Below are 23,247 nucleotides of genomic sequence, written 5' to 3' on the forward strand. Positions count from 1 at the left end.
GGGATAATGTCTAAGAAGCCTTAATGGGACATGTAAAACAATAAAGGTTTTTCATTGCTTTTTTTCAAATTTATTAACCATCAGGGTTTTGACGAGCAAACCGGGCCACCAGCAGGGCAGAAGGGCAACAAATAGGTACACTAACACGGGTGGAGGCGCAGATAGCACACAGCTGTTTTAAGGATGCAGAGGGAGAGACGGCTGCAGGGGCAGGCTGCATGTGTGTGGGGCAGTGGCAGCAGCGGGGGTGTGGACCAGTGGCAGCAACAGGACCGTGCACAGAAGCATCAGCGGGGGCGACAGAGGGGCTCACTGGTGCTGGGCACGCACCTGAGAAAATCAAATCAATAAGACACTGGTGCATGGACGTATTAATAGTTTTATAATAAAACGCAGAGACATCCTTCACCTGTTGTAATACACAGTACACACCGTACAAGTAAAAATGGTAGTGTGAAACCGCATGGGGTGGCGAGTCTTGTACCCACAGCATTTTCATACCCCCAAAGGATACAGGTTCCCCTAATTAATAAGAAACCCTCCACCTGAGATCCAATGCATATTATTGCTCCTGTTGATCTGGCCCCCACCTATTATTGTCCCCCTTGTCTACTACGATTACAGCCCCATCTACCTGCTTCTGAACAGACAGCAGGACTATATATTATTGTATACGTGCTCCCTTTACAATAATAGCGTAACCCCAGACCCAGCCTCGCTCACACAACTGTACTTCCTTCCACTTCCAGCCCAACTGAGGCTGAGCCCAATGACCAATCACCTGCCATCCCCCCCCCAAACACCGCTGCTGCTATATACACCGCTTGGTCACATGATCCGGTGACGTCCCACATGAGCCCGGTCACATGACGCCATGTCATCACCCGGCCTCCGCTGCTGGTGTTTATCAGCTACCGACAGGGAACCGGCTAACGACTCACCGTAACGGGAGGAGCTGGGAGAGGTGAGCGGCGCCGTCCCATACAGTGACAAGCGGAACCCTCTGTGTACTTTTACATGCACCTTCCGGTGACCGCTCATAGTGTACTGCAATCTATACACACACTGCTGTCTGTGCCCTCTATATTATTATCATCCTATATTTATCTGGCCCCCATAAAGCACAAATCCATACACACGTTGCTGTCTGTACCCGCTATACCTGCCAAAGCACAGGGATCTATCTATCTATATATCTATATATCTCACACACAGAGAAAGTGGCTTTGCTATTGCACATTCTGGTCAAGGCTTATCCATTCAACCTCTACATTTCCGGTGGCTGCAGAACAAGAAGTCTCAGCATGCCAGCTGCAGGTTGGAGGCACGCAACTTGCATAACTGTGCTCTGTTCCTCACCTATGATCTTCATTATGTAATCTACAGATGAGTACGCAGCAAATTGCACCACACATGTTGTGATTGCAGTGTGCACTGTACCGTAGCGTATGCTGCTGCAGGTAATGGCATGACGTGATGTATGCGCACGTTTGTAGCTCGATCGGCAATGACGTAGCTGGACACATCTGTATAAGCACCACATAGACACATTGTTGTCCTTGGCAGTTAATTTATATTAAATGTTATGTATATTTAATTCCATGTGCTGGGTTACCAAACATACCATGTCAGTGTTACCTTACCTATATAATAATCTGCTAAGGTCTTTCCCTCACCAACACTTGCCCCTACAACTGCTCCCATTGCAGCAAGCAATGGGACAGGCCTGGATGGAGGATGACTCTTTGTCGGGAAGGACTAATTGTATACATCTGGGAGTGGAGCAGAGGACAAACCAAGGTGACTCTGCATATGCACGGTCCAATATATATATATATATATATATATATATATATATATATATATATATATATATATATATATTCTGACCATACACTCACAATAACAGTGCAAACCAGCCGTCTAATCAACTGGTTTGAACGATTCGCCCAGTGTATGGTACTGAATGATGATTGTTAATAGGCTGAAAAACATTCTGAATTGTTTGGTTTTCAAATTTGTCCGATCCTTACAACATTGTTCAGCCAATTCCATGCTGTCAAAGGCAAGGCAGGAAGCAATACTGATGATATGTATTAACATCTCATCGGCTGGAGCGGGGGAGTGAAACCTCCCTCCTCTGGCGATTCCTGCTAGAGCACACAGCGCATTAGCTTAGTGCTGATACGCTGTGTCTCACTCCCGGCCGGCTCCACTGACCATGTGCGGGATCTCATAAGCATCACAGTCCCTGGAGCCGGCAACCCCCGCAGCAGGGACAGCACTGTCCCTGCTGTCGGGATAAGGCATCGCCAGCTCCAGCTGTCGATATCGATAGCTGCAGTTGCTGGAACAGTCAGGTGAACTGACCGTTCATATATAGCCCAGCACATCGGCGATGCTATCTTGTAGATAGCAGCGCCGATAAGGATGGGCGTATAGCCAGCCCCCCAATCATACATGGGGAGAAGCAGTATCAGCGCACATAATGTGTGCTGATGATGCTTCGGTGGTTGATACATCTGCCCCTATGTTTGAAAAATGACAGGAGCTGATTGTTTGGGACTTTATCTCTCTCCAAGCTTTGATAAATCTCTCCCTATGTATGGAAATCGCCTCCATATATCTAAATAATATTCGAGATAGTGTGTCTGCCTGTCTGTTTGTCCTTTATGCACTCCCAGAGTTTTGTACATGTCTCCACCAAATTTGGCATGGTGGTGTAGTTTGCCCAGGATTAGATTCGTCAGGGCCACACACACTGTTACACAATCCCATAAAACCGGACACTCTTAAATTACACAGTTTCTGAGACTAAGGTTCTGGCTTCATACGCTGACTGTCTCACTCTCAGCTCTTCCAATGTGCTATATCCCTTTTCGCACACAGCCGCATACATGAAGTACGGAGTTAGCCCTTTGTGTATGCATGATAAACGTTGACATTAATCAGTGTGCATTATTAGTATTTCACTCACTTGGGGGTCTTAGCAGAGTGACTGGCAGGCTCATGAGCAGCTCAGCACTCGATACATTCAGACTGTGGCATCAGCGTAATCAATCCACAATCTTTGATTCTGGCAAAGCTTAGCATACGGAGATTAGTCTTAGATTGATCTCAGCCATACAGGCCCTCTTCTGCATGGAAACCGAACTCTAGTCCCGGCTTCCCCTCCCTGATGGCGGCCCTGTTAGACATCTTCAGTGTTGGTCTGTAGAGTGATTTCAGGGGGTGATTCAGCTGCGGACACAGTGACAGGCATCATGCAGATTCCTGATTATCGAGAATCTGAGCATGTGCCTGACCCATACTGGTCATGTGCAGTACAGGTATGCGATCCCGCACGCACTTGGGCAGCAGACTGTCAGTAATTGACAGTCTGCTGCCGGTCCTGGGAGGGGAGTGGAGAGGCTAGGATCTCTGGCGGCTGATGGAGATTTCCTGTCCTCTTTTACTCATCGCCAGCGGCCGGCTTGTGTGACCCCCATGGTCACTTGGCCGGCTGAAGGGATCGTAGATTATCTGATGCTGGGTCCTTGGATGCAGCTCGGATCAGTAATGCATGCAGGAGGTGTGAGGCCTCCTGCTGCATTACCATGTTCTTCCGTGATTTCTGAAACACAACTATTCTGTTTTGTAAGTCAGTCTGCTCCTATTATACCCCATTCCAAATGGTATGAGAATACGCCTGCCTGCACTGTCATATTCTCCTAATTTGCATAGTTAACCAGGTTATAGTCAAGGATAATGTAAAAAAATAAGGCTGCTGGTGTACTTCAGGGTCCAGTCTTCAAGCTGGGCAACGCCGGGTATCCCAGCTAGTTGTGTAATGTACAGAAGCTCCAACTATCGGGCAGGCATCTTCTACTCTGTCCTTGTCGGCTGGTTTGCTAAACTGCATTTGACTCCCAGCTGAAAGCGCCAACTTTTGTCTTAAAATTATCTGTACATAAGATCCCTCTCCTGCAGCCTCCGGTCGGCTTCGGAATCTGACAAGTGTGCACATGTGCGGGGTCAGATTCTCAGGCTCGTTTTTCGAAAATGTGAGACTTCTCTGATATGCCCGTGATGTAACTCGCAGGGAGAGCGAGTAGTCCCTGAGAGTTAATATTAGTACATAGAGGGGATAATAAAGCGATTTATGCCATCTGTGGATTGAACCATAGGGGTAATTAGTTTGATACATAGGGGTTAGGTTATAGTTCCCAATGATCAATGGGGAATATGCTCTGCAGCACTAATTGGCCTTTTACAAAAGATTTGTGAACTCTCCCTGCATTCGGATATTAGTAAATAGTAACAATACATAATGTTATGCAAAAACTGCTGTTCTATGTTCGTACATAATTTTATGGGGGAAACTAAGTTTCATACGTAGGCCCCTTAGTATTCCTGGTGTATTTTTCTTCCTTAATAATGTTTTGCAAGTGTGGTCCTCGGCTTTTTCTCAACAGGTCACAAAATAAGTGGAATATTAATTGGCACACTTTTGACGACCTTTGTCTCAATAGCAGAAAAATACTGGGAACATTGATGAAAATAGGTGTAAGGATATAATAATGGAAAGTCATTCACGCCTATCAGATAATAATAAAACCCTAAATGAGAAAATGTCACATTTTAGTGGGTTATACAGTAGTTTTATTTTTTTCGTCCATGCTTTGCCAGTGTTTTGCGGTCTTGTTGTGCTTGATTAAAATGTTGTCGATTTCACTTTGTCTGTATTGTACGTCAAATACATGTAAATATCAATCTTATTTTTAGCAATTATTTATTAATGTGCTTGCGACGTTGTTTGCAACCATTTCAAAACACTTGTTACTACTATAACTTTAAATGGTTAAAATTTATGATTTGCTCTTATTATGTTGAATAGTCGTTTTGCAGTGAACTAAACTACAGTGATATTGTAACAAGTTGAGCAAAATTAAAAAAAAAACTGTTGTGAAGTATTCACACCCTTCTGTATTCGGCTACTGAATTTCACACGTTTCCCCGGCAGAGCTCCACCCAGAATTCTCCATAAAGCTTTCGTTCTGATAGGACATATGTTTCCACGTTATGGCGGGATTCAGTTAATATCCCAGCGGCCGCAATGCCAGCGCTGATATCACTGGCGCCGGAATCCCGTGCCTCTCTAAACCGAAGCAGGTATCCCGACCGCCGGGATACCGAAGGTAAGTAGCGGGATGGGGGTTAGGGACTAAGGGGGAGGGTTAGGTTTAGGGTGTGGGGAGGGGGTGAGTAGGGTTAGGCACTAGGGTCGGGGGTTAGGGTTAGGCACCAAAGAGGGAGGGTTAGGGTAGGGAAAGGGGGAGGGTTAGCATACCGAACAACAAGTGCCTGTATGCTAGCCCTGTCGGGATGCCGATGTTGGGATTCCCATACCCAACTCGTTATGACTTATCAGTGAAATGTGGAACACACTATATTAAAGGCTCCATTACTGCTGATGTGAAAGGCAGCAGGTTTGGAGAGTGAAAAAGAGAATAAAAAAGAGAGCGCACAAAAGTGAAAGAGAATTTACTCTTTGCAGATTTCAGGTGTCCACCTGGTGCCCACGTGCCATTTTACTCCATGTCCTTGAGTTATAGAATGGAGGTGGGTGTATTTGGAATAGGAGACCACCCTAGACCAGGGGTCAGCAACCCCACCATGTTTGCCAAATGCAGCACATGGACCAGTTGTGAAGACCCCCATACATCAGCAATTGATTGCAGCAATTCTGCAATTTGCAATCGATTATATATAAAAATCTTTCCCTTTTTCAATCGATTGTGGCAGATCTGTGCCTTCAGTGTTCAGAAGATTTGCCAGCTGGGACCAGTATGGAAGTTCCAGACTTTGCTATTTTAATTGTAAAATATGTATTTGTTTATACAGTTATAGATGGCAAACCATACCAATAAGCCTAAACAACTGAATAACCTTATTAGTTTTGGTCAGTGTATTGGTCTTTCTTGCTGCCACCATCTCTGTGATTCAAATGCTCTCATTACTACTTCCACTTTATAGTTGTGTGGTTTGAAATTAAAATTAAAAATATGCATTATTCTAATTTGTCCTATTATTAGTTATGACTCTCTCTCTGAGCGCTAGCAGTGCATGTTTTCCAGGTCTCACAGAATCGCAAGTGAAATAATTAGCTCCACCTGTGGATCTTTTTAAAATGTGTCAGCCAGTAATGAATGCACCAACTAAGAAAAATGGAAACAGTGCACTGTTAGGGCTCCCTGAGGAATGAGTTTGGGAAACACTGCTCTAGTCCATCTACTGAACAGGAGGCTGTTGCTGGAACTATTGCTTCCGTGTCTAATGTCACATTGGTTGGTATGGGAAACCATAGGCATTTAAGCTGCTAATGGTTCACATTGATCCTTTTTGTCTTGTAGAGGTGATTCAAGTGCCTCTTCCACTTGATGCTTTAACATACACATGTTCATTGAGTTCTCAGACTGTCCATGCTGATCCAGTTGTTGTCTGGCATGAGTGAGCAGCATGGTATAGGCAGTGATCTTTGAGCTCCACCTACTTGTTGAGGGAGCTCTTCAAGAAAAGCGTGTAACTCTGATACTGGGCCGTATTCAATTGCTGGCGAAAAGTTCTCGCCGGTGACATCATTTTGCCGGTGAGAAAAGTCTGCGCCTTTTAACCATCGGGAAAGATTTGCCTCAGACAGGAGGTGGGAAAAAAGTGCAGAATTGGGGGTTTGGGGTGCAAAGTTGCGAGAACACCCCTGCAACCTTGGTAGAGTCCCCCAAAGGTAATCTGTCAAAAAAGTGGGAAAAATACTTTAGATCACCTCAAAAAAGTACTTTTGTTTTGGGGGTGAAAAAAAAACAAAGTTGGGGGACAAACTTAAAACTAGCGAAATAGACTCCAGGGGGTCCCCAAGTATGCCCAAGTAGTTTTTTTGATTGCAGGTGATTGCTGAAGGTGCGTTTTTGAAGGTTTTTTTTTTTATAAACTCACTTTAGTGATTTTTAACCATACTTGCACCAATTTTCGTGCACCCCAAATTTGCTGGGACTACTTATTTTGGGCAAAAAACCTGCTAAATGCTATTCTTCACCACTTGTGCAAAGACGCTAAATAGCACCAATTGAGAGTATTTAAGCACCCCAAATACCTTCAGCAGGGCTATTCGGGGGTATCCATAGTGATCTCCCATGTCAGTGCATCAATGTCAGGATGATTTCCCCATTTCTGATGGGACTTTTCGCCGATTTGAGTTTCGCCGGTTTGCGTTCTCTCATCCTTTGCAATTGAGTAGGGCGAAAAGCGGTGACGAGCGCGATACTTTTCTGGAGGCAAAACTGGCGATGACAGCGAAAACTCTGGTATGCGAAAAGTCCTCGACTTTTCGCTGGCAATTGAATACGGCCCATTGTCACTTAGGAAGTAGTCAAGGGTTAGCGCACTCTGCACAAATGTACAGGAGATTATCAAGGCCCTGACTCCTTTGTTAAGAAGTGCTCCGGGTGTGAGTAGCAGAGCTAGCATCTCTTTAATCTCAAGTAGGAGAAGGGGAGCAACTTAGTTTCTAAGCATTTCTCTAGACCACAGGTTCTCAAACTTGCTCCTCAGGACCCCAAACAGTGCATGTTTTCCAGGTCTCCTCACAGTCACAAGTGAAATAATTAGCTCCACCTGTGGAACGTTTAAAATGTGTCCATGAGTAATGAATGCACCTGCTGGGTGACCTGAAAACTGTGAACTGTGTGGGGTCTTGAGGACAGAGTTTGAGTACAACTGCTCTAGACATAACCATTGGTCTCTTTGTGATGATCCTGTCCCTTTTAGTGTTCACACTAGGATTTAATTAGGGCAGGGCGCCGTTAAACTTTTGCGTGTGCAGAAGAGGGATGTGACCTCTCTGGGAGGGGGTGTGGTCTTGTGCAGAAGAGGGATGTGACCTCTCTGGGAGGGGGTGTGGTCTTGTGACGTATCTTTCCATGACTCAAAGGGACGGTGCCCAGTACTCATGAGGCGGAGAGTACAGGGAGGATCGCGGGAGACGGGACGCTGTCATCAGCCTTTGATCAGCAGAGTGCAGGGGCGCCTCATTTAAGGCTGGCTGCATTTTAGCCCTTTAACATCGGGCAGAGCCCTGCTGATACAACCTGACGGGAGTGCTACCTTTATCTAGAAAATCAGTCACCACTAGAATGGAGAACACATAGCAGTGTCAAGGCAATCTCCCTTGCCTTGAATGGATAAGTAGGTGGTGTATACACTGGCATTGATGGGTTGCTACACCTGTGGGAAAGTGTTGAGCAAAGGAGAACAGATCTAAACATATTTCACTCTGTCTTGTGCCAGTAATTGTGCTGTCCAATACCACCCTACTGATGCTCTTCCAGTCACAGGCCCGTATTCAATTTAGAGGCGAAAACATTTTCGCCGAAGAGCGGTCTACGACACTTTCCGAAGTATCACCCTATTCATTGTGAAGCAAGGGGGGAGGGTTAAAGATGATGCATGAATCACGTCGTCGCTATCCCATCCCCCGGTTGTGTGTGCGGTGGGGCTGGGGGGGTAAGCGGCTGGGAGACTTGCCTGCTCTTCCTGGAGGCCGGGAGCACCGCACTATTTTCGGGAGCCTCCTAGGCAAGTGTGATCTGCTCTACTCTTCTTCCCCAGTTATGCAAAGAAGGCACTTATCTTATCTTAATGTAAACCCACCTGTTTTGCCATGTTGTAATTTTAGTTTTCTTTAAACTATGCATCATAGACTAATGGATATAAATTGTTACTAATGTCTGATCATTTTTATTTCACCCTCGATATATAGGAATGTGAAATGTAATTAGTTTTTCATTTTAATGTAAAACCGCAATCATTTTTAAATTTTTCATTTTACCTGCATAATTTCATTTACAATCTAGTATGTATTTGCTAATGCTTTTAATAAATGAGCTTGTGAAATCCATAGCTTTGGTAACGGACCAATTTAAGAGAACTTTAAGAGTGGGGATCACTTTTTTTTTTTTTTTTGGTCATTCTCCTGGCCATTATAACTACATAGCATTCATTATTACATGAACACAAGACTTGAGCTTGGTACACACTGAAGAGATGTCAGACCGAATGCCCGTCGCTCCAGTGTGTACCTAGCCTAAGATCAGCATCTCAGAAGAGCGTGAGCTGGCAGCATAAAATTTCCATTATTTGGCGCTGCCTATTTTTATTTTGGCTTTAACTGAAATGTAACTTTTGGGTTGTTCAAAACAGTTTTACAATTTTGTTAAGTTCAATTTCCTTTCCTTCCTTCTAAGCCTTTTAGGCTGCATTTAACTAGGGTCTGAGCCCCTTGTGGCGACAGAAAATCCAAATCCTCACCCATCTATGTTGTTCCAGAGGTTGGTCCCAATGCAGCCGAATGCTATTAATGTAGCAGTGTTTTTTTGCCAGCTTGGTGGCATTAAGAAGTAGCCAGCTGAAGGAAGTGTAATACCTCGCAAAAATTAAATTGTTAATTTCATATTTAAGACTCTAGCAAATATTGCCCCCTTGCTGGCTGAACACTTACATAATGTTTAAAGACTCTGAAGGTTATTGCCCACTTGCTGGCAGGACACAGATACACTCTTTGAAGACTCAGCACCTTATTGCTCATGCTGAGACAGTGTTACATGTTTGGATTCTCCATCTATCATCCCTACACTCTTCCCGCCATCTAAACCGCACCCTGTCTCTTAAAGATGGAGAAGGGATATCTGTGACCTCCTGTCACGTAACATCAGTGAAGCACTGATCAGAAGCACTGTCACAGATCACCCTTCCATCAGAGATTCCTCCGTCATCTCTAAGAGGCAGACCTGGTTCAGGTAGCTCTCCCAGAGCTTAGGGATCCGCAGCGTGTAACCAGTGTTGTGGTTATGCTCTGCAAATAGCTCCCCATTGCCTAAACTCTGTATCGGTCACATGACCGTAACGCTGATTATGCTCTTGTCGAGGGCTCACTCTGGGAGAGCTACCTGATTGGTGCTTTCAGAGTGCTGGCCAACATGTAAAAAAAGCCAGGTAGAGTGTCTGTGAAATGTTCCTGGGGAGAACACTGAAGTAGGTATGGAATCAAAACTCATTTATGGTGGTTGTAGTAATGCTCTATAAACTTTTCTTTTCATTTTTGTAAAATGCACGTAACAAACTCCAGTGGATATGAGGCCTTAGTGAGGGCAGGACCGCAGTGTCTGTATATGAGGAGGGGAGTAGGGTTAATAGAAAGACCACAGACTATATTTAAAGCTGGTTTAATACTGCCGACACCATTAAAATGCTTTAATTAGCATTTTAACAGGGTGAGCATCGTGGTGCCGAAAAGAACAATGTGCTTTTCGACATTATGGGGGCGATTCAATTGTTTTTTTTTAGTTGTTGGAAATTAATGTGCGCCCAGTGTAGCAATTCAATTATTTTTGGACGCCAATTAATTATTATGCTTGTAGAGTCCAATTAGACTGGGTTTAGCTGCGTAAAACAGTTAAACCTATTTCAAGTCCTGGTTAGGGTGCCCAAACCATGGACTTATCGCACATTTCTGTTCGTCACCTCAGGAGCCTGCAAGCAGAAATGCCAATGCTGACAGCCAGTGCACCCGAATGGAGCAACAATTGAATTGCTCCATCGGGCGCCACAACTGACAGCCGCCGGCGCAAACAATTGAATCCCCCCTCATCCATGACTGCATGCCTGCCAACAATCCCATTTTATCTGAGGCAGTATTAATTTTTGGGAACAGAATGATATGTGGGATGTCTCTCATCGTGGTCTTTCCTGAACAATGTGTGGTTTCGCCCAGTTTGGTTATGCTTTGGGTGAACTGGTGATCCCATTTTCTCAAGAATTACCTATTTGGAATTTTGAGAGGTGCGTAGCAGAAGCGAGCAGTCATGTGACCTTCTTTGGTTTTTCTCCCCAGTAGGGGAACTACACATTTTCTATTTTTATTAATTTTCTATTTCTGGTTTTTGAGAGTTCCTGCTCTGTGCAAAGCTTCAAATAATCCTGCGTAATATATAAACTCCTGCTGACACGTGAGAACTGTTTTGGGAGTTTAGTCTTAGAACCTGTCCATCATACAAGGAAAGCATGTGATGATGATAACACGGGAGCCAGCAGATGCATTAATGCAGATGTCGTTGGACACCCAGACAGCATTCCATGCTACACAATGTACTGCACTGATCTAGCATCCTGGTACCGTGTCTAGCAGCCACAAGCTGACATTGACTCCCTGGTTCAAAGGAGAATGTAAGAATATTCTTTTTTCTTTTTTGGTAGGGGGGAGGGGGGTTCTTTCATCTTTTGGATGTACAGTCAGGTGCATAAATATTGGGACATTGACAGAATTTTCATATTTTGGCCTCTATTCACCACCACAATGGCTTTGAAATGAAACAAACAAGATGTTCTTTAACTGCAGACTTTCAGATTTAATTTGAGGGTAATTACATCCAAATCAGGTGAACGGTGTAGGAATTACAACGGTTTCTATATGTGCCTCCCACTTTATAAGGGGCCAAAAGTAATGGGTCAAACTAAACAATCCTAAATCTAACTTTCACTTTTTAATACTTAGTTGCAAATCCTTTGCAGGCAATTACAGCCTGAAGTCTGAAACGCATAGACATCACCAGACGCTGGGTTTCATCCCTGGTGACGCTCTGCCAGGCCTCTACTGCAAATGTCTTCAGTTCCTGCTTGTTGTTGGGGCATTTTCCCTTCAGTTTTGTCTTCATCAAGTGAAATGCATGCTCAATCGGATTCAAGTCAGGGGATTGACTTGGCCATTGCATAACATTCCACTTTTTAGGCTTTAAAAACTCTTTGGTTGCTTTTGCAGTATGCTTCAGGTCATTGTCCATCTGCACTGTGAAGCGCCATCCAATGAGTTCTGAAGGATTTGATTGAATATGAGCATATAATATTGCCCGAAACACTTCAGAATTAATTCTGCTGCTTTTGTCAGCAGTCACATCATCAATAAATACAAGGGAACCAGTTCCATTGGCAGCCATACATGCCCACGCCATGACACTACCACCACCATGCTTCACTGATGAGGTGGTATGTTTTGGATCATGAGCAGTTCCTTTCCTTCTCCATACTCTTCTCCTCCCATCACTCTCGTACAAGTTGATCTTTGTCTCATCTGTCCATAGGATGTTGTTCCAGAACTGTAATGGCTTTTTTAGATGTTGTTTGACAAACTCTAATCTGGTCTTCCTGTTTTTGTGGCTCACCAATGGTTTACATCTTGTGGTGAACCCTCTATATTCACTCTTGTGAAGTGTTCTCTTGATTGTTGACTTTGACACATATACACCTACCTCCTGGAGAGTGTTTTTGATTTGGCCAACTGTTGTGAAGGGGTTTTTCTTCACCAGGGAAATAATTCTTCTGTCATCCACCACAGTTGTTTTCCCTAGTCTTCCGGGTCTTTTGGTGTTGCTGAGCTCTCTGGTGCGTTCTTTCTTTTTAAGAATGTTCCAAACAGTTGATTTGGCCACACCTAATGTTTTTGCTGTCTCTCTGATGGGTTTGTTTTGATTTTTCAGCCTAATGATGGCTTGCTTCACTGATAGTGACAGCTCTTTGGATCTCATATTGAGAGTTGACAGCAACTGATTCCAAATGCAAATGTCACACCTAGAATCAACTCCAGACCTTTTCCCTGCTTAATTGATAATGAAATAACGAGGGAATAGTCCACTCCTGTCCATTAAATAGCTTTTGTTGATAGTCCCATTACTTTTGGCCCCTTAAAAAGTGGGAGGCACATATAGAAACCATTGTAATTCCTACATCGTTCACCTGATTTGGATGTAATTACCCTCAAATTAAATCTGAAAGTCTGCAGTTAAAGCACATCTTGTTTGTTTCATTTCAAACTCATTGTGGTGGTGAATAGAGGCCAAAATCTGAAAATTCTGTCAATGTCCCAATGTTTATGCACCTGACTGTATATAGTCACACTCAAAAGGTAGATATGACATTTCTATAGTGTATGGCCAGGAATAAATTAATTCTTAAAAAAAAAAAATTAACCGCAATTTTTTATTGTATTTAGGTGTTTTAATTAAATTTTCTATTTTGCTTTTATGCTCCAGATCATTTTTTGTTTTAAGAATGTTATTCTTTATGTAGAACGCTGTCACTAAGGCCATGTACACACACAGGTTAATTAATTCCACCTCTCCTCCAGTCCATTTTTGACAGGTAAGCAGAGGAAAGGCTGAAATTAAGTTAGAAATTACTGTTCTCTTTGAAGAGCCAGTGGTGCAGTAGAGACGCCCCTATTTCCAAAGATTTTTTACCATGATCTTTAAATGAGATGGGTATCTAGCGTTCCCGCTAGGCTGTTTTAGCGGGGCGCTGCGCCCTGCTCCCTTTTCGGGCGCCCTGCCTGCCGCTGGAGCTAAAGTGAACACCTAGGTATCATATGTCGACATTCATCATGTTGACACGTTAGAATGTTAACATATCATCCCTGGTGGCCCAGTGGTGACTTATCTGCTCCACACTACTTCCGGGTCCCGGCGGTCATGTGCCCGCCACTTCTGAGTCAGCCCTCTGATCCTCCATCGTTCCGGTGAATATTTCTTCTCAAAACCCTAACCTAATACCCCCCCCCCTTTCTGCATACCACCCATAACCCTCCCCCAGAACGATCCCTTCCGCTCACAGCCTATCCCTATTAACATGTGAAAAGTCGACATTATTAGAATGTCGACATGCTGCCTTCCAACATCATGACAATCTCACATTGTGGTGTCGACATTGTCAGTTGTTGTTGTCAGCATTTTGACTACATCCCCTTTCAATTACTTTTACCATTCCACTTAATTTTGACTTTATATTACTGTAGAAAAAAAAAATCAGTGGATAATAACACTTAGGGGGGAATTCAGTAAGACGCTGTGATTTACTGCCGGCTAATTGATCCCCCTGGGGCTATTCAATTAGCCCCAAAGTGAGGCTGCTGGCAGCACTTATTGGGGAATTGTACTTACCACTGTACACAGTGAAAAACAAAATCCCTGATAACCAAGTGGTTAACGGGTGCCGCGACCCTAACGCACATATCCGTGAACCTTTCAAGGGTTCTGTGTGTTAACGCCCATTATCCCCTGTTTGTGCCAGTTAACAAAAATATGTGGTGAAAAAGAGAGCCTAATTAAGTAGCCTCGGGCAATAAAGCACGAGGCTACCTCCATTTTCAACCCCCTTTAAGTTATATGGGCTAATTGATTTCCTCCCCCTTAACATTAAAAATGTACAGGTGGAGGAAGATTATGGGGAAGAGTCATTTACATGTTGCAGCCATTTACGATGGGCTGATCTCTGCTTGCACCTCCATAGCTGAAAGCAGAATTCCGCATTCCGAGACCTAACCCACGGAGCAGCAGCTTACGCAGGTAATTGAATCTGCCCCTATGGGATCAATTCTATTCTGCGCAAAGTGAATAGTGCCGGGAATCAGCTCCCGGAGCTATTCAATACACCGCGCTGCTAAGCCAGACTAATTATTTCTTCCCCTCCAGGGATGCGAGCAGAAATCCGACAAAACTCTAGGCATGAGGCTGTTTTCTGCGCTTCGCACTTGGAAAACAGCATTGCGCCGGGAAGTTAGGTCGGGGAATGCCCGTTCTCGCGCCTTAAAAAGGGTGTTTAGTCGCGAGAACGGGCATTCTCCGACTAAACACAGCGCAGAATTGAATAGCTCCGGGAGCGATCTCCCGGCGCTATTTACATCACGGGCAATTGAATCGAGCCCGTACCTCCTCTCTATCATGACTTTAGAACTTGTCCTCCAAAACTTTGTCAAGGTTCGTGCTGGCCACACTTAGGGCACATATACTTGTATGTCTTGCAAAATATTGTAGGGCCGTGTGAAAAATCCGTGTGTAGTTATCAGAGCTGTAACTAGACTTTTTTGTGCCCTGTGCCAGAGAGAGCATTGGCGAGCCCCCCCCCCCAATATTTTTCAAATAGGGACATAAGAGTGCACCTGAAAAAGGACAATAGAAGAGGAAGCTACAAGTGAGAATGATAGTAAACAGGAAAATTGACTGGCCCAAACAGCGCCCCCTGCCCTGCGGTGCCCTGTGCCACGGCACAGGTCGCACTACCCTAGTTACGGTCCTGGTAGTTATACACATTTTTATGTTCTAATTTGGGCTATACGTCAACCGTCTGATGGAAAAACGCAGTTACTCACATTAAGAAACTACTTTATGCATTTAGAAAAATGATCCACAGTACGTCTGCAAAAGTGCAAATGGCTCTGTGGGTGCGAATGTGTCTTTCATCTAAAATATTAAATAAGAGACTTTCTGCAAACATCCCAGCTATATAACAAAACCAATTTTTATATTTTATTTTGCATTCTTCTTTTGGAAGAATATATTCCTAATATGGCAGGAGGAAAATGGTTAATACACCTTGATTGTATCTCGATTCTCAATGTAATCTACTCCACTCGCCTCGGCGAGTGTTTTCGGAATGTGCATTGTCGTCTTGCCCTGAAGGAGTTAAACCATTCCTGTCTGAAACACTCAGTCATCCACCAGGCTGAGAAATGCCAAGGTCTTTTTGACATCTGCTCTCCGATTGATACCGCAGGCTTTGCGGGTAACAGCTGAAAAGGCCCCACAGGTGCCATATAAAGAGGTGACCATGTTGTCATATTTCATTGCGGCATCCTTCTGCAACGCCATAATTACCTAATTAGGTTGTTAATTAGGAAATTAGCATTTTGCCGTATTGATAGAAGGCGGCATGCAAGCTGGGCGCGTTTGTCTACTTTAATTTAGGATTTGTGTGTCTATCACACGTACGTACTAACTTGGGCCATGGGAAGGAATATGGAACGTTTACCGAATCATGAATTAGTGATGTGGTGTTTGTGTCTATTAGGCTTAGTATTACAGTATTTGTAGAGAATAAGTTGTTGTTTTTTTTAATACAGATTGGGCCTATTTCCTAAATTTTGTTCTTAAAAATTAGCTTCGTGCATAAATTCATTACAAGATTAAAGGCAAACTGTCATCATAATTGTTACCTGAAGCCTAATGTCTAGTATTAGATAGAGTGGACGGTGTTAAGTTTAAATCCAGTGTTCTAATTACTATTGATGCACTGGTGGTTCTATCTACCGGGTCAGAGTTTCTCAAACGCTGTCATTACAGTCCAGGTTTTAAGGGTAACCATGCTTGAGCACAGGTGACTTGATTAGTAACTCAGTCTATTTGATTTAAACATCTGGACTCTAGCATGGATAGCCTTAAAACCTGGACTGTAACGGCGGAATTTGGATCCTTGAATCCTCTAATTGTCCCATACTGGTCTGCGGTGTACTGGCCTCGCTTCCCTTATGTACTGTAGTTAGTGCTTTTGTTAGTCTCTCTTCCTAGTGCACATGAATACAGCAGGACTGCTATATAAGAAAGCAGCGCGTAGACCTCACCGTTGGAGGCAAACTTGGCGACTGCCGCAATACAGGATGGTATGACACCAGATTCAGCCATAGTGCACCTGTTCTAATACTAGATTTTTTTTTTTTTTTTCCTTTGGAAGTGTATATTTGATTTTTGTGCAACAAGTCAATGGTTTAGTGTTTGAGCTTCCCTTCCTCAGTCTAAATTAGGTGTGAGCAATTAGCGGCCCCCCAGCTGTTGTAGGACTGCACTTCACAGCATCCCCTGCCACAGTTTTGCTATTTGGCCATGCTAAAACTGTTGCAAGGTATGTTATGGTAAACGGAGTTTGCAGGAACAAGTGACACTATAAATGTAAGGCTGCTGTTGTTGAAACATAGCGGGCTTGTGCCCCGTCTCCAATTCATTAGATCATAGGAAACCATTATCAACTTGACATTGCATCTCTGTAACCATGATTTATAGGGCAGTCCGCTATATGTAGAAGCAATATACATGAAAAACATTGTCATGATTGTGTTGTCTTACAACAGGTCTAAAGAACAAATGAATGTATAGGGCTCAATTCAATCGAACGTGAATTAAAGAGCGCCGGGAGGGAGCTCCTGGAGCTATTCAATACAGCGCGCTGTTAGGTCGGAGAATGCCCATTCTCCTGCCCCTCGCGCCTTAAACAGGGTGTTCAGTCGCGAAAACTGGCTTTCAGCGTACTGAATTGAAGAGCTCCCTCCCGGTGCTATTTAATTCGCTTTCAATTGAATCGAGCCCATAGTTATTTATCTCAGGCTAGACGTTCTGGTCTTTCTGAAGCCCTCCTGCTTGGATTGAGTGAATAGGGTTTTCCCCACCAGGTTGGTGATGTTTGTGTGTACCCTCATGCTGAGCCACATTAAACTGGAATATTGTCCACTGATCCTTACAAAATAGTGTGAAATCGCCAAAAGCAAATTGTTTTATACAGACGCACATTTAAAACCACAGTCTGCATGCACCAGTTTTATGGGAGCCCTCACATCATTATTCTTTGCTCTTAAGGACTTGGCTTCATTCTTATTATAAGTCACAGCTTCAAGTCCTTTCCCTTTCAAATAATAACGCATGCAGCTCCGTCATCACTGACCTATTCACACAGGTTATTGCCGTCCACAATGTCATCACAATAATCTCCTGAAATACTGTGCTGCTGTGAGCAATCGGGTGATCTTATTGGAAGCAAGTTGTTCTTCACTCGCCAACTTTTTATTTATTCATAACTGGTATAGTATAAGGTACCACTGCATATGTATTTGGATGCAGGGGCTGCATTTCGCTATAATGTTTGCAATTTAAAATACTGTTTCAAAATTGTTTAATTCAACAAACAAAGTCTCTGAAGCTTGTTTGTAAAATTTGGGGCCACGATAAAGCTTTGGTGGGTGGTATACAGACAGAGGGCCAACAGTTGGACAGCACTAGTGTAAATTAATCTGTGTATAATACTCAGTCCAATATATAAAAAAATGTCCTGCTGTCTGCGCAGTTCAGGCGTAGTTCTGCATACGGTGTAGTAACACATTGTCTTCTGTAGCATAACCTATATCCTGTGCCTTGTATGCTTATATCAGGGATGGGGAACCTGAGACCCGGGGGCCGTATAAGGCCCCTGGAATCATTTTGGTCTGGCCCTCTGACCTTTTTTCTGCCAACCTCATCTGGCTAGCAGAGTGCCTAGGATGGCACCCTGCAGCCAAAATCTATGCAGCAGTGCCTTAGGATGCTTCAGACGGTCACACCGCTGCCCTTACAGCTCCCCGGAACGTCCTCACGATGCTCCGGGCATTGCTGTAATCACCGGCGATTGTGGCCCCGCCCCGTGTGACGTAACAGGTAGGCGGCGTGGCCTTCACCAGGCCTGCAATTAATGTTAGAGAGATTATATATATATATATATATATATATATATATATATATATATATAATCTGTCTGAAATGGCCCTCGGTAGAAAAAAGGTTCCCCAGGCTTATATAATGCTCTGCCATGCAAGAAGTGTTGCAGTTGAAAATAATATTGAAACAGTCATATGTCTTGGACATGGAATATATTCTGTATCTATGTAAAGATGGGCAAGTCCCAGAGATTTGCTGTATCCACCAGGGACAAAATTCTTTTGCCTTATCCAACTGAACAAGGAGTGTGTGTCCTATCCAGAGGAAAGTGAGGATGGTTTTTGTTACAGATTTGCCATTTTACAGCCAGTAAAAGGAATGGAGAATATGTTTTCTTTGGCAAGAATGAGACAGGTTGGCTAACAGTCTGGTTACAGCATTTTGTGCCAGCTTTAAGTAGTGCAGTACTTTCTATGGGAGACCCAGGAAGTGTGCTTTGCAGCAGTCCAAACATGAGAATGTCTAGAAAGATACTTTGGAGGTATCAAATACTTCTTTCTGGTTATGTTCTTCAGATTAAAGAATGATGATTTGATCATGGCTGACACAATATGTTTTAGTGTCAGGATACTATTAAGGATAACACAACTGTTATCTTGTAACTTGACAATAAGTTCCTATCGTAATAACCTTGGCCAACTGGCCGTCATCCACTCCTGGAGTTTAGCCATTGTGGAGTGATATTGGGTTCTTCTTTTTGGAAGCAGGGGATGGATACAGTTGAGTATCACCTGCATAGCAGTGATCTTCTAGGCCATGAAAAATTCATTCACCCAATGGTAGCATGTAAAATGCATAATGCATTTTCTGTGGGACCAGATCACCAGTGGTAGGAGACGGCTCTATAAAGACATCTCTACAATATCTTCTACATCCAGGAGGGTAAAAGCTAGTCCAATAGGCTAGATAGAATATTTTTGCAGTCCTGGAACCTTGGTACTTGTTTGACAGCACGGATACATATTTGCATGTAAATCAGAATTTACTGATTTATCACATCGAAACTCACTTTTAATACAGATATTATTTACAGAAATGTATAAATATGTTAATATTGCTTTATTATAATATGTATATAATTTGTTAAAAGTGATCTTTATTTTTCTACTTTTTAACTTGATACAGGGCAGGTGATTGTATTGTCCAATTGGTTCCCATCTACTTGCATGCTTAAGTTTCTATCAGAAAGTAAATGATTAGTTAGTAAAAATGTTTACTTTTTTTTTGTCATCATTTTAAACCAGTGGTCTCCAACCTTAATTGGGGTGGGAGCTACTTGAGAAAAATTAGGTGTTTTGAAGAGCCACATTTTATTTTTGAAAACTAAAATCTGGCTAATAAATACATTTTTCATAGAAAAACAGCAATGCATTTATTAATACAGTGATAAATATAACTATATTAGTAAATGCATTGTTGTTTTTCTATGAATAATGTGGTTATTAACCAGATTTTAGTTTTCAAAAATAAAATGTGGAGAACTGTCAGCAGGGGGCTGCTTGATTAACTGTGCAGGTAGGGCAGTGGATGGCCAGTTCCCACACTCCCTCCAAACAAGTGCCCGGTGTCTCTTAATGCGGTCAGTGGCGAGGCTGCTAGCAGTGTCCGTCACACATGCCCTATGCGCGGCTTGCACACAGTCAGCCCACTGCCGTAAGAGGAGAGCACCCACCATGCTACCGCCGTAAGACGAGCCACCTTGCTTGCTGCCACTAGCTACCAGTGGCTCACGTGCAACAGGTTGGCAACCGTGGTTTTAAACAGTAGAGTGATCAATGCAAACATTTTAATATAATTGACAACCACACATTGTTGCCAGGCAGGTATCTCTCAATACATTACATGGGGCAAAGGGCAAAATAACCCACAGCCTGATCTTGGCTAGTAGACATTACAATACAGCTCTGTTATGCTTTTATTATGTACCTTCCAGAAACTACAAAACTCCTTTCAGATCTAAACCCCAGCTCTGACCCAGGTCACAGAACACTAGTTGAAGCCGGGCTTTTTGTACTTACCTTTGGGTGAGGACCCGGGTTATTCCCAGGTCTTCACCGTTCACACCAGACCTGGGTAGTGGGCACTTGGAGATGTCATCTATAAGTGGCCACTGTATCCTCCAAACAAGTCCTTCTAGCCATGACCCGGGTCATACCTTTCAGGCATGAGCCGGGACACTGACGCGGGTTGCAAGTCCCTGAAAAAAACCATGGTCTGTTGCAGTGTTGTGGATCTGGCACTGTCAACCCAGGTTATTCCTGTCAGACGTAAGCAGGACCTAGGTGGTTACGCATATACAACAAAAAACCCTTTGGCTTATGTCTGAAAGGGGTTTTAGTAATACAATGTACACAGCACTCAGAAAAGGAAAAGTAATTCTAGTCAGATGGTAAATTTATATTGTTAGGAAAGACTATTTCAAAACTGAGACCTAATTAGGTCATGCCAACTACCACACTACTGTATGTGCTGTTATATGAGGACAACAGTCACATGTTTATTATTTTTGCTTTCTAGGAATCTATTGTTATGGATTACTGGATCCTGTGGTGAGATACCCGTGTACCACGGGAGGAGGATATGGCTTTTCTGGACAATCCCTTGATTATCTTGGCCCATATCCGCCAGTCACACGTCACCAGCGATGACACAGGCATGTGTGAGATGGTTCTCATTGACCACGATGTGGATTTAGAGAAACTTTACCCATCGTCGATCTCCGGAGAGAATATCTCGCAGTCTCAAGGGAATGGAGAGACTCAAGGCTACATATACTCTCAGTCAGTGGATATTACGTCTAGCTGGGATTTTGGTATAAGAAGGAGATCAAACACAGGTAATAATCAAATAGACGTTTGTGAATTTAACAGAAGTTACACCTATGAATGCTTGGGCATAATATACCACAATATTACTATAAATGTTTTTTTGTTTTACAACCTACTGACTGCTTGGTTTATGGTTATAGTTAAACCATGAACGTATTCATTGATTTTCTCTCTTATGTTGTCCACTGAGGCCACTGCTCCATTTTTCATTTTAAAGGTTATTGTATACAGGTTTAAACTTCTACTTGAGCAGTGTGTCCTACTCTGAATCGGTATGATTTACCGCCGGACCCATGCCCGGCGGTTGGAATCCCGGCAGAGAAGGAAATCCCGATCGTCCAAGGTATGTATTCTCTAACCTAATTCTACCCCCTAACCCTCCCTTAGGGCTGCCTAACCCTAACCTTCCCCCAGTGCCTAAACCTAACTCCCCCTTACCCGCCGCCTAAACCTAACCTCCCGGGGGGGTACCGAGCCCTCCCCCCCGTGGCTATCTGCGCCCGGCGTCCCTTCGATCGGATTGCCGGGCGCCGGTCTCCCGGCGTCGGTAAAATGATAGGCGTCTAGATTTAGACACCTGTCATTTAACTCTCGCCGGGATTAAGCAGTCGGGAAGCCGGCTGTCGGGATTACGTTCACCGGCTTCCCGACTGCATACCGACCTCCACATGGTTTGCATAGAACCTGTAGCCAATCGGATGTGACGGGGATATGATGTGAGAAAGGGAATAGAGGCAAGCAAGAAGCCACAGATTGGCAGATGGTGGAATATCCACGGTCCCCCAACAGCGCATAGTAGTGACAGTAGGCTGAGGCTCTATCACAATGGTGTCAAATAGACCGCAGTATGAAATAGTGTTAAAACCTCCTTCTTGTTTCCTTTCTGTAAGCGCTGACCTTGGCGTTTTGGGATTGGTGGTGTGATAATTGCTGCATGTTGTTTCCCTCTGACATCTCTTTACTCTTTCAGTATGGTATTTATTCACAAATCCAAGAAGCAAAAGAGCAAAGTGATTCCACTTTGTGTTATCTGGCGATACTAGTTTTACAAATATTTAGTTGTATCATGTATTGTTATCTTTATGTGTCTATTTAGATTCATATATTCACGAATGCAATTGTTCAAGTTCTCCTAATGGTTAATGTAGATATTTGTAATGGAAAAACCATTGCAGTACAGTACACGTCATTGGATGTGGGAAATAATAAAATATTCTCTCTTTAGTTTGTATGGATTCATTCATTTATTTTACTATGTAGAGCATAGGCAGACCTACCTACTTCATCCACACATTTTGAATAGGAAATTAAATGTTACTTTTCATGTCAAGGAATAGAAACTATAAATTAGACAGAGCAATGAGGTGGTCACTCGCTATGCTGCTGTAGCTTTTTAATTCTAACTGTGTTTGGAACTCCTCAAGACAAATATTGCCATGCATTCTCAGGTGCACACTGGGAAAATCAACTTTTGTATAAGTTGTGGTCATATAGAGGGGATATTAGTATTAGGTAAACTCCCTCTGGGGAGTATCTCTCCTGCCAGCACTGAAGCTTACAACGCAGAAGGACTTGACCTATCCAGTTCGATTAAATGGAGCATGATAAAGCTATACTTGATCTAGGTCGATTGGGAACCACTGCACTATACTATAACCAAACTGTCACCTTGGGACACTTGTTCAATAAAGTTTGGTAACCACTTGTATAGTGTATTCTGACTCTGCTTCAGGTAATGACTAGGAACCCTGAGAGTGGCCCCATTTGATGCATACGTGGAAGGTTAGACACAGATGGGTGATTTGCTGTAAGTGGACTGTCTCTTTGGGGGGGAATTCAATTCAAAGTACTGTTGAATAGCCCCGGATGGGAGCTCCCGAAGCTATTCAATTCAACGCGATGTTTGGTCGGGGATGTGAGGAGTGATCCCACAAAATGGCGGCTGCGCGGCTGTTTGCTGGCTTAGTGCGAAGCAGCTATGCGGCCGGCACTTTAGTCGGAGAATGCCAGTTCTCGCGACTAAACACCCATTCTCTGACTTAACAGCT

General features: G+C 43.5%; 1 protein-coding gene across 1 annotated transcript in view; it reads left to right on the forward strand.

Annotated features, from left to right (window-relative positions):
• The first annotated feature begins 855 nt into the window (after positions 1-855).
• Positions 856-23,247, forward strand: part of MAPKAP1 (MAPK associated protein 1) — a 182,975-nt gene continuing 160,583 nt past the window's right edge. The window contains exons 1-2 of the mRNA XM_088471118.1: positions 856-964; positions 20,889-21,207. Of these exons, the coding sequence (XP_088327244.1) occupies positions 20,952-21,207 (256 nt within the window). The 5' untranslated portion in view covers positions 856-964; positions 20,889-20,951. The remainder of the gene's footprint in view (positions 965-20,888; positions 21,208-23,247) is intronic.

The sequence above is a fragment of the Taudactylus pleione genome, unplaced genomic scaffold (assembly GCF_031769625.1).
Source record: "Taudactylus pleione unplaced genomic scaffold, aTauple2 ptg000110l, whole genome shotgun sequence".
NCBI classification, from domain to species: domain Eukaryota; kingdom Metazoa; phylum Chordata; class Amphibia; order Anura; family Myobatrachidae; genus Taudactylus; species Taudactylus pleione.